Below are 11,348 nucleotides of genomic sequence, written 5' to 3' on the forward strand. Positions count from 1 at the left end.
TGGATGGAGACTGATATATGAAATATAGACGATGAAGAACATTATGCCGCCCCCCCCCCCTCCCGCCCTACTTCCTCCTTTTCCTCCTATTTTGATTTGACTGTATCATGGTTATGTGGAATATTGGTTCATGCCATCTGCGATGGAAAACTCAGAAACTGTAAACACCGTTTGCTTTTCTCCGATGCCAAGAAGGAGATATCAGTAGCAGTGTAGCTTACACTTACAGGGTACAAACTGTAGTTAAACGACGTGCCCGGATTGTCTCACTGTAATATACAAGTAAACCCATTTAAGGATTGTGAGGGTGAAGGCAGATTGGAAGTCCTTCAACAGGGGTGGGCATGGGATCATAGATTATCTTCTCATCAGGAACCAATAAGTTCCATCTAAATTTGTTTACCACATTGTGGAGAAAGACCAGTATCTCCACCCGAGCGTACTCCTTCCCTAAGCACATGCGAGGTCCTCCTCCAAAAGGAACATAAGAAAAAGGTGTAGGTCCTGCTCCTTCGAATCTTGACGGATCAAAGTTCATGGCGTCCCGAAAGAAACTGGGATCTGTATGCGTCGAAGCGGGAGTCCAGTATAGCTGTTGTAGCAGCAAATAATGTTTAATCAGTTCATGGAGAAAATAATGTTACCCAGTGCAATCAACTGTGATCTGAAGAAGCTGTTGCATTTTTTTCCCATTTTTGTGCAACTTGGCCAAAAGTTGCCTGGTTTGTGGGAATGAATGGATATTAACGGAAATAATTTAGCAGAAGATGAGAATACCTTCCATCCTTTGGGGATGTCATAACCAGCATAATTTAAATCAACGAGTGCTTCTCTAAAAGCTCCCATTATTGGTGGCCAGAGTCTCATGACTTCACAGACTACATCCCATGAGTACTTCATCTTCTGTATATCCTCCCATTGCAGGAATCCCTCCGCTCCTTTTGATGAAGCAATCTCAGTTTGCTCTGTTTTTGGAGCCAAGCCATCAGTGATCATGATTAGCACTAAGTAAGGTATTCAAACAAGCATCAATTTTATATAGTCACTATCATACTCCAAAACATAACATTAAAGTGTTTTCTCACTTTCGTGGAGGCCAGTCAAATGCAAAATGATTTTTTTTTTCCACTTAAGGTTAGCTCATACATGATTTTTTTTCCACTTAAGGTTTAAGAATATGTCTTCATTAGGAACACCATCAACATCATATCACGCAGTCAACCAATTAATTAAGCAATTGGGAAAACTGACCTCTCAAGACCTTTTGATAAACTTGTGGAAGTTCCCCTAGTACCTTCATGACTAGTGTTATGGCAACACTCGAAGTGTCATGGCCAGCGAAGAGTAGCAGTAAAATGTTGTTTATGATCTCCGATTCAGACATGAACTTTCCGTTGTCATCCGGAGATGCAAGCAAGTGCGACAAAAGATCTTGTGAAGGGGAAGCAGTTTTCTGTTCCAAGGCGAGTCTCCTGTCTTTGAGAATCACCATCAGTTCCTTCCTAACAGCTCCTGTAGCTCTGATAGCGCGATAGAATCTTGTCCCTGGGAAGTTGAGGGGGATGGATATGACGCCTTTCAAGAAAACATTGAAGAGGGCAGCAAGCTTTTCAATGTGCCGAGGGTCTTCTAGGCTCATAAACAGTCGACACGCTAGTTCAAAGGTGTACAACTTAACCACTGGAAATGTCTTCACCTCCTCTTTACCTTCAAAGAGAAACTCAGAAGCAATTTTGGAACTCAGTTTTAATTTCCTAATCATATATATGCATATGCAGGAAACTTAAATTAGCGGGTCAAGCGGTTGTTGTGCTCCGTTGAGTATTGCAACTAATGGAGAAAAGGATCGACTATCATGTTCGTGACTGGGAAAAAAAAAACAAAGTGATCAAGAAATAAAGGCTTCCTACTCCTGAAGATGAATCATGCACGATTCTTTTTTGGATTGTGATAAGATCATCATATATCCCCGTTTGTTGGAGTAAAACAAAACAAATTTAACCTATGTCCACGGAGGCAATTGATGAAGCAAGAAATGATGTACTCGTGGTGGGCACAGCAGCAGCTGCAGCCTGCGCATGCATGCTTTGTAAGTTAGATTACATATACCTTGCCAGTGAATGGCGATGTGGTGCTGAGTGACCTGATCCACCGTTTTGATGTAGAGTCGCATCAGGGCATCTGGGGTGAGGAAGTAAGACAGCATCTTCCTGGTATGCTTGGCTTCCTCCCCAACGGAGTTAGACAGCCCATTCCCCAGCAGCTTCTTTGCTGAGGGAGGCCACCAGACCTGGACCAGCTTGTTTTCGTTGCCAAACAAGAACTTATGAGCTGCAGGGCCGGACAAGACGGCCATAGGCTCACCGGTCAATGAAGTCTTGAAGACTGGAGGATTCTGATGCTTCTCCATTCTTTGTTTCAGAAACCTTCCCGGTTCCCCATCCCATCCGCTCTGAAGAAACTCCAGTGTTTCCCCGAGAATCGGCCACCCAAAGCTCCCCGGAGGAAGACGCAAACCCGACTGCTTTTTCTTGTTTCTTATTCTGGCGATCAAATATCGGAGGAAAACAGCAGTAACCAGAAGAGGTGCAATAATATTAACAAAGACACCGAATATATCTATTGCCGCCATCATTTAATAATCACTGCAATACAACTGCCTGCAGCTGAGTTTGTTCCAGCAGGCGTGAACCAGTTTTTCAGTTGCTTTTGTAGCATCAACTGCAGTTAACGAATCAACTAAACAATCAGTCTGTTGTTGCTCTCTACCTTAAAAGCATACACAGTCTGTGCCCGTGCCCGTGCCCGTGCCGTGCCTTCTTGGTTTCTTTCGTGCTTCCGACTTTTCCATTCTCTCTTGCTCCCGACTTTTCCAACTTCTCGACTTTTCCTATCTAATTGACTATAGGCCATGCAAAGTCCGTAATGCATTTTTTTTTCTTCATATTTTGCAAGGATAAAATTATTCTCACTATTGACTTTATTGTATCAAACACGATGTGTTTTAGGAGCTTTGTTTCTGCACATTAAGCTTTAAATTTTGAAGTTTCAAGTTCCCACCTGAAAGTTATCTTTATTTGGGTCAAAGACAAAATAGACTCAAAGCATAATTTCCAAAAAAATTAGTAATCAATGATTAATTCAAAATGATACATTTTTTTTTAATCCAAAGGAGACTCCAATCCTTTTAAAGGAAAAGAGGAAAAAGGAGGAAGATTAAAAACGCAACGGATCTTCTGTCCCACACTCTGTGCCATTCTCTGTCTCATTTTTTATTATATTGTCATTTCTCCTACATAAACACCATGTTTTAGTTTTTTTTTTATTTTCTTAAGATCCAATAACTATTAACTGAATAATATACAAAATTTAACAAATGCAAAAAATCAAATTGCATAAAAAATGATATTTTTTATGAATTTTCTGCTGTATTTTTAAATATGCTATTATATATTGCTTTTTTGAAATTGTTGTATTTATTTTTTATTCAGTTAATAGTTATTGGATCTTGAAGAAATAAAAAAAAAACTAAATCATGGTGTTTATACTGAAGAAATAGCAATATAATAAAAAATGAAACAGAGAATGACACAGGATGTGAGACAGAAGATCCGTTACGGATTAAAAATCAAACCACAAATGAAATGTCCCACATCGGGACAGAGAAGGAAAATAAAAGGGTATATAACATCGAGCAGAAATAATTTTGGGTTACCTATTTTGAATCCATGATTTCAGTTCAAAAGGTTATTATACCAATCCATTGGATGCGAAACATTACAAATGGTATCAAAATAAGTCTCGCGATCTCTGTGGGAGGCCACCTAAACTCTCATAGAGGCCACCCATTTGTTGCAATCCAAATGGACAGTTGGATTGCAACAAATTTTACAAGGACTCAAAGTTCCCCATTAATTGAATGGCCGGATAGTTTTAGAACTTACTTATCAACTGAATGGACAATTGGATTGCTATAGATTTTAAAGGACTCAAAGTTCTAAAAAAAAATGGTGAGAGTATTACAAGGAGTGAAAGTTCTGAAAAAATAGAGAGATTGAAATGTTCTACATCGGGATAGAGAAGAAAAAGGAAAGTGTATATAATGCCCTGCCCATCAAGTAGAGAACGAAAAAGAAAGGGTATATAATGTTCGGTCCATCGAGTTATTAATAACTTTGAATTAATCATTTTGAACTTGTGATTTCAACTCAAAAGTTTATTGAACCAACTCGTGATCTCTGCAGGAGGCCACCTCTAGAGCCTACAAGAGGCTATCATTAGAGCCCATATCTCTCTGCATGGGGGTGATGTTATGGTTCCGACTATGCAAAAAAGTAGACAATTGTAGTCTATATTAGATGAATTCCATATGAACCACCTATAAAATCTGTGCATGACTAAATGAACAATTGGATTGCAACGCACCCCATTTTAAGAGGCAGCAAAGTTCTAAAAAAATGGAAAGCGTGAAATGTCTCATAGCAGGACAGAGAAGGAAAAGGAAAGGGTATATAATGTCTGTCCGTCGGATATAGGGCTGCAAACGAGTCGAGTCGAGTCGAATTTTTGGCTAATCGAGCCGAGTCTCAACTAAATTTTACCAAACTCAAACTCGAGCTCGAGCTCGAAAAAAAATAATTATTTATTTTTTAAAAAATAAATAAAATAATATTTTTGTTCTTGCAAATAATAAAATATTAAGGATATATATGTAATTTTACTATTAAAATAAGAAAATAAAAATATATATATACTTAAAATAAAAAATATATATACTTAAAATTAAAAAAATAAAAAATATTATATATATATATACTCGAGCTCGTGAGCTAACGAGTTTAATATTTTGAACTCGAGTTCGAGCTCGAGCCAACTCGAACTCGACTCGAGTTTGACTCGAGCGGCTCGATTCGTTTGCAACCCTAGTCGAGTAGAAAAGGAAAAGGAAAAGGAAATGGACTAATTTTATGAGATAGCAAAGTTCTATGAAAAAAAATGGGGAGAGTGAAATATCCCCTATATTGTATGGCCCATAGGATTAGATTTCAACTAAAAAGGCTACTGGGCACTCGACGATGGACGCGATTTGTTACGAGGAATATCTACAACCTGGCTTTCACTCGAAACATATTCAAGTCTGATGAGAATCATCGTTAATAGTTACACCCTTCCCCTCCCTTTCCCACTGTTTTTCCTTAATGGAAACATATCTCCTACATTATTGGTAAATTATCAATTGCATATGATCAATTTTGTGTAACCATATCATAAAGATATCAATGATCATCAATAGTGTTCATATAAACACAGTAAATTTTTTTTTTTTCAATCTACTGGAATCATCAATTGGACGAGCGTCGTCGTTGTGTAGGTAAACCAATTACATAGCTAGACTAGACTAGAGAGCCAAATGTGGTTGGGATGGAATCATCAGTTGGACGAGCGGCAAACAAGATGTCTTTATCATAAGAGACCTCAATGATGAGATGCCAAAGTATAATGCAACAAAATGTAGTGGAAATCCAATATTGACACTATAGTTAGGAGCAGCGTGGAGAAATTAGAGCCTCGTATTGTTGTTGTTGTTGTTGTTGTTATTTGAAAATGTGGAGTCCCCGACAGGCCGGATCAAATTCATTATCTTTTGTTGGGTAATCAATCACTTTAAATGTTGAAAGTGGGATACCATCACATTATTATTATTTCCCTTGTCTTGTTTTTTTTTTTGTTTATATATATATATATATATATATATATGTATGTATGTATATGTATGTTGTGTTTACATGTGAAAACAAGTATGTGGTACGTCGAAAACTAATGTGTTCTGCTTATACTTCTTGTGTTTTGTACGTAATACCATTTTAAAACAAGCATGTTTGGTCCGAATTTGAGTTCAAATTTAAAAAATAAAAAAATAATTATTTAATTTTTTAAAATAAATAAAATAATAAATTTTCTTAACAAATAATAAAATATTAGGGATATCTATGTAATTTTAGTATTAAATATATATATATGTATATATATATAATCGAGCTGACTTTTACGAATTAACGAAATAAATATCTTTGAATTTGAATTCGATTTGATCAGTTCGATCTCGATTCGAACTGTTGGTGAGTCGGTTCGATTCGTTTACAGTCTTACTTAAGTTAGAGCTTAAATTTAAATTTTGAGTGCAGTTAAAAGTTTAGACCAAATTTAGGCTCAACCTGAATGAGGATTGACCTTGATAATTATATCAAAAGAATTCATACCTTGATACTTATCACATTGAAAATTTCCAAATTTTATGAATTAATTTCGTATTTGTTAATTACAGATTTATAGTTGTTAAAAAACAAAAATTATATTTATAAATTATTCGGCCGAGATTAGGGTTGGGGGTGCTCGGAGTGGGCTGGATGGATTTTGGACCACAAACAACAATCGATTGGTTGGGATTGGGTTTGTCAAATCCGAACTATCCAACGTTGATAGGCTGATAGAGATGAGATCAAATTTATTATAAACATTGGCCTTATTTTTTTTTATTTACTCGTTTTAAAACAGTTGAAAACCACTTTTTTGACATTTATAATACAGGCCTACTAACGGCTGAGAAAAAAAAAATTGGAAAATTCGCACTTAGAGACAGGGCTACAAACGAGTCGAGTCGAGTCGAGTTTTGGGCTAATCGAGCCAAGTCTCGACTAAATTTTACCAAGCACGAACTCGAGCTCGAGCTCGACGAGCCGGCAATTTAAAGCTCGAGCTTAAAAAAAATAAAAATAATTATTTTTATTTTTTAAAAAATAAATAAAATAATATTTTTTCTTAATAAATAATAAAATATTAAGGATATATATGTAATTTTACTATTAAAATAAGAAAATAAAAAATATATATATATACACTTAAAATAAAATATATATATACTTAAAATAAAAAATAAAAAATATATATATATATATATATATATATATATATATATATATATATATATATATATATATATATATATATATATTCGAGCTCGCGAGCCTAACGAGCTTAATATTTTGAGCTCGATTTCGACTCGAGCCGCTCGCGAACGGCTCGATTCGTTTGCAGCCCTACTTAGAGAATACAAAGTAGTTAATATGTAAAAAGAAAGAGTAATTTCGATATTCTCTTATATTCTGCATTTAAGGAAAGTAAATAACGTTATAAAACCAATCGAAGAGAAGCCAAGACTAGAAGCTGTCGTGGAAACTTGCCTACCAGCCAAATTCTCCATTTAGTCTCCATCTAATTCCGTCTGGTAATTAGCATTATTTGTTTTTAAATATTATTCAAGTTGCATCATAAACACTTGTTGTTGAGTGTGTTTGGATTGTCTTCTAGTTCACTTTATTTACACCTTATTTACACACACTGATTTGCTTATATGATCAACACACTTTTCAATCATATTTTTATCTCACATATATCACATCAAAAAAGTATTACAGTACTTTTTTATAAAATTATTTCAAATAATTTACAATCCAAACACACTTTTATTACAATTTTTTTTTTATTTTATATACATTACATCACAAAAGGTGCAAATTGCATCAATTTCCAACTGCTCTTTTTGTTCTTGTTTTTTTTTTTCTAAATCCAAACAGTATCCTCATTTAAGAGCCAGCCAGCAGCGTGAGAATTTTTATTCTAGATTGACACAAGGAGTAAGGGGCCAACCAGCATATAAACTAAACAGTAGCACATAAGATTACTCGAAGGAAAAGTGTGGCTTTTACTGTGGAATTACGAACGCCAAACTAATACGAAATGATAGTGTTGGCCGGGTAGATATGGTGACAAGCTAGCTCCTTGTCTAGCTGCTGGACTAATATAGCTGCAGTGCAGTGCAGAGCAATGGAATTATGGGACACTGGGGATGTGAGGTAAAACGCGAACTGGAAGTCCTTTGACAGGGATAGGAGTGGGATCATATTCCACTTTCTCATCAGGAATAACCAGATCCCACCTGAACCTGTTAACCAAGTGGTGCAAAAATGTGAGTATGATAATCTTTGCGAACTCTTTCCCGATGCACATCCGAGGCCCTCCTCCAAAAGATACGTAAGAAAATGGGATCAAAGTATGGTCTCCTCCCTCGTCAAATCTCGATGGATCGAATTTTGTGGGCTCTGGGAACAAATTTGCATCCCTATGCGTGAAAGAAGCACTCCAATACAACTGTTTCGGGGCCATCAACGTTGGTTCGTCAAGCCAACAACAAATGACATATTTAAGTTCATGCCATCAATTAATTGATATGAATTCTTCTTCTTTTTTCTTTGTTTTTTTTTTTTTTCTTTTTGGTTGTTGTGGGGTAGGGAGAAATTAACATGTGATGCAAAAAACTAAGTGGCGAGTAGTGAATGAATTAATGTACCTTCCATCCTTTGGGGATGTCATAACCTTCGTACTTGAGGTCTGTCAGGGCTTCTCGAAAAACCCCGATCCCAGAAGGTGTCAATCTCATCACTTCAGAAACCACGTTCCACGAGTACTTCATCTTCTGTATATCCTCCCATTGAAGCAACTCATCATCTCCAGCTGCTCCCACTTTTGATGACGCAATCTCACTTTGCTCTGTTTATTCACGCAAAAAAGAAAAAGAGGAAAAAAAACACATGTTAAATTGAATCACTGGATCTATGACAGCTAAATTGAAGGAGGGTACGTAGAAAAATTAAGGAAACCTTGAAATACTTTGTGGTACACTTGAGGATGTTCTCCCAGAGCCTTGACGAGGGATGTTATTGCAGCTGCGGAAGTATCGTGGCCCGCGAAGAGTAGCATCAATATGTTGTTTACTATCATGGCTTCACTCATGAACGCCCCATTCTGGTTGGGAGTGACCAGCAAGTGCGACAGAAGATCCTGGGAAGGCGAAGCTCCACCCATTTGCAAGGCTACCTTCCTCTGTCTAACTAGGGTTAGAAGTTGTTTCTTGATAGCAGCTGTTGCTCTGCGGGCCTTGTAGAATCTAGTCCCCGGGAAGTTGATGGGGTTGGATACGAGCCCCTTGAGGAAAATATTGAAGTCGGCTGCCAATTTTGCAATACACTGGGGTTCTTCGAGGCTCAAAAATAGGCGACAAGCAAGTTCGAACAGGTACAACTTGGCGGCCGGAAACACAGTAACCTCCTCTTTGCCTTGATCATCACAAATCACATACGTACGTGTAAGAAATGAGCAGTAGTACTGTACGATGTTGAATGAAAATGGGCAGTATTTGTACTGTACTGCTAATGCATGATTGAGCTGATGAAGAGTCTAATTAAGCCTAGACAAACTACTATATATATATATATATATATATATATATATATATAGAGAGAGAGAGAGAGAGAGAGCTTAGAGCTCAAGGCCACAAGCTACTTGGTTAGCAGCTAAATTCGAGCTCGAGTTTCAATATTTTGTATTCAAAGGCTCGGCGAGTTTAATCGAATTTTTTATAATATATATTTTAATTTTTTTATATTTATTATTATGAAATATCAATAATATTCTTAATTTAAAATTATATATAAAATATTAATTTTTATTACGTGGGATCGAACAGACTCGATTGAGTTTAATTTGAATTTAATTAAATTTGAATTCAAATACAAAATCAAGTAATGTAAATTGAAATTGAGTTCGAGGTCCAACTCGATCTCAAGCTTAATTATTTTACAACGACTCGAGCTTGACTAGACTCCAACGCACCGCTGATAGAGCCTAACGTCATTGAATTGAATTGATGTTTGTACTGTATATATACTAGCAAGTACATGATATGGTGGATGTGATGGTAACCTAGCCAGATAGGTTAATCAGTTAGTACTAGTACTCTCATATATATATATATATATATATGCATGTGCGGGCGTACTTACCTTGCCAATGAGTGGTGATATGTTGGCGCGTGACGGAATCAATGGTGTTAGAGTAAAGACGCATGAATGCATCAGGATTAACGAAATATGACAGCATCTTTCTCATCATCTTTGCTTCATCCCCTACGCTGGTGGCCAGACAAGGTCCGAGCAACCTTCTCACGGAGGCCGGCCACCAGACGTGGACCAGCTTATTCTCATTGCTAAACAGGAACTTGTTACCGGAGGCTCCGCAGAGTATGGCCACACGCTCTCCGAAAAGCGAAGTCTTGAAGACACGATCACACTGGTATCTTTCGACCCTGTCATTGATGAATGTCTCCGGCGCTCCTTCCATGCACCTCCGGAAGAATTCCGCCGTTTCGCCCACTATCGGCCATCCATAGCTTCCAGGAGGAAACTTCAAACGAGACTTAACGTCGCGTCTCCCGGGCTTGACAACTTTATTACTATAAAGAAAAAGGAGGAGGAGGAGGACAACCAGAGCTGTGAAAGCTGATGAGGAGGCGAATATAAAGAAAGAGGAGGAGGAGGAGGAGGAGGAGGAGGAGGAGGGGAGGACATCATTGTTGATGGCCATGGGACCTTAATTGCAATAAACTTCTAGCTCTAGCTATATCGATGAATCCGGGTTTTGGTTTTCAAGTACGGCTGCACATATATATATATATACATGCATGGACATGGGGGAGGAAGAAGTTATGGATGTTGTATGAACACATGCGAGCGAGTTGTGAGCTGTGACCAGGCACGTAGTAGAACTAGACTAGCAGCAGCAGCAGTAATCGACTGTGCATTTGCATGTTCCACTACAAAAATCGTGTGTTGCGTTTTGGGATTTTGACATATGGAGCCAAGAGGAGGGGTCCCTCTCTTTGCTTTTCTTGCGTGAGATGCATGGTGGAAAAGGATAAGGAGAACTAGCTTGACATGATGATAAACAAGAAAGACAACAGAAACAGTAAGACAAGGGGAGACCCTAACGAGTAAGGGCCTCATTTACTCTGCTGAGCCTCTGGAAATTGATGAGAGGGAGGGATGTAGCAACAACCAAAGGAAAGTGAATGATAGCGAATTTGTTGCAAATTAGGCTCATTTGGTTTGGAAAGTGAGGGGTCTAATTATGGTAATGTATTACGTGCAACATTCTAATACATGCTAATGCATGTGCCGTTGGCTGTTGGGCGAACGCATCAGCAGACAAGACCCCAACCCCAAGTGTCCATTTGGGGCAAAAGGATGGCTTCATCACATTTGGACTCAACCTCACATCCAGAGCTCTGTGGTGTTAGGCTTCTTGCACGTGGCTTAGATCTTGGATCTTCTGTTATACTTTTTTTTTAATTATATTGATGGTATTTTTTTTCATAAATATTGTATTTTATTTTTTATTACTTTTTTAAAAATTTAACAGCTATTAACTAAGTAGTAGTAATACACAAAATTTAA

The 11,348-nt window shown here is 37.5% G+C and overlaps 2 protein-coding genes across 2 annotated transcripts; both read right to left on the reverse strand.

Annotated features, from left to right (window-relative positions):
* Positions 1 to 151: 151 nt before the first annotated feature.
* LOC113741420 (beta-amyrin 28-monooxygenase-like) lies at positions 152 to 2,890 on the reverse strand. Its single transcript, XM_072081378.1, has 4 exons — positions 2,110 to 2,890; positions 1,252 to 1,707; positions 778 to 965; positions 152 to 592 (listed from the first exon to the last, which is right to left on the reverse strand). Exons 1-4 carry the CDS (start codon positions 2,633 to 2,635, stop codon positions 293 to 295), a joined length of 1,470 nt encoding a protein of 489 aa, XP_071937479.1. The 5' UTR covers positions 2,636 to 2,890; the 3' UTR covers positions 152 to 292.
* Positions 2,891 to 7,597: 4,707 nt separating this feature from the next.
* Positions 7,598 to 11,006, reverse strand: LOC113732232 (beta-amyrin 28-monooxygenase-like). Its single transcript, XM_072082732.1, has 4 exons — positions 9,900 to 11,006; positions 8,718 to 9,173; positions 8,408 to 8,607; positions 7,598 to 8,208 (listed from the first exon to the last, which is right to left on the reverse strand). Exons 1-4 carry the CDS (start codon positions 10,477 to 10,479, stop codon positions 7,891 to 7,893), a joined length of 1,554 nt encoding a protein of 517 aa, XP_071938833.1. The 5' UTR covers positions 10,480 to 11,006; the 3' UTR covers positions 7,598 to 7,890.
* Between the last annotated feature and the right edge of the window lie 342 nt (positions 11,007 to 11,348).

This window comes from Coffea arabica, chromosome 1c, assembly GCF_036785885.1.
Source record: "Coffea arabica cultivar ET-39 chromosome 1c, Coffea Arabica ET-39 HiFi, whole genome shotgun sequence".
NCBI lineage: Eukaryota > Viridiplantae > Streptophyta > Magnoliopsida > Gentianales > Rubiaceae > Coffea > Coffea arabica.

Excerpts from the sequence above, each read along its gene's own strand:
- LOC113732232 (XM_072082732.1), bottom strand. The coding sequence starts at position 10,479 with ATGGCCATCAACAATGATGTCCTCCCCTCCTCCTCCTCCTCCTCCTCC. Across the intron at positions 9,174-9,899 it reads TATCACCACTCATTGGCAAG|GCAAAGAGGAGGTTACTGTG; the intron begins GTAAGTACGCCC and ends GTGATGATCAAG. Across the intron at positions 8,209-8,407 it reads ACATCCCCAAAGGATGGAAG|TTGTATTGGAGTGCTTCTTT; the intron begins GTACATTAATTC and ends GCCCCGAAACAG.
- LOC113741420 (XM_072081378.1), bottom strand. The coding sequence starts at position 2,635 with ATGATGGCGGCAATAGATATATTCGGTGTCTTTGTTAATATTATTGCA. Across the intron at positions 966-1,251 it reads TTATCAAAAGGTCTTGAGAG|AGCAAACTGAGATTGCTTCA; the intron begins GTCAGTTTTCCC and ends CTCCAAAAACAG. Across the intron at positions 593-777 it reads ACATCCCCAAAGGATGGAAG|CTATACTGGACTCCCGCTTC; the intron begins GTATTCTCATCT and ends CTGCTACAACAG.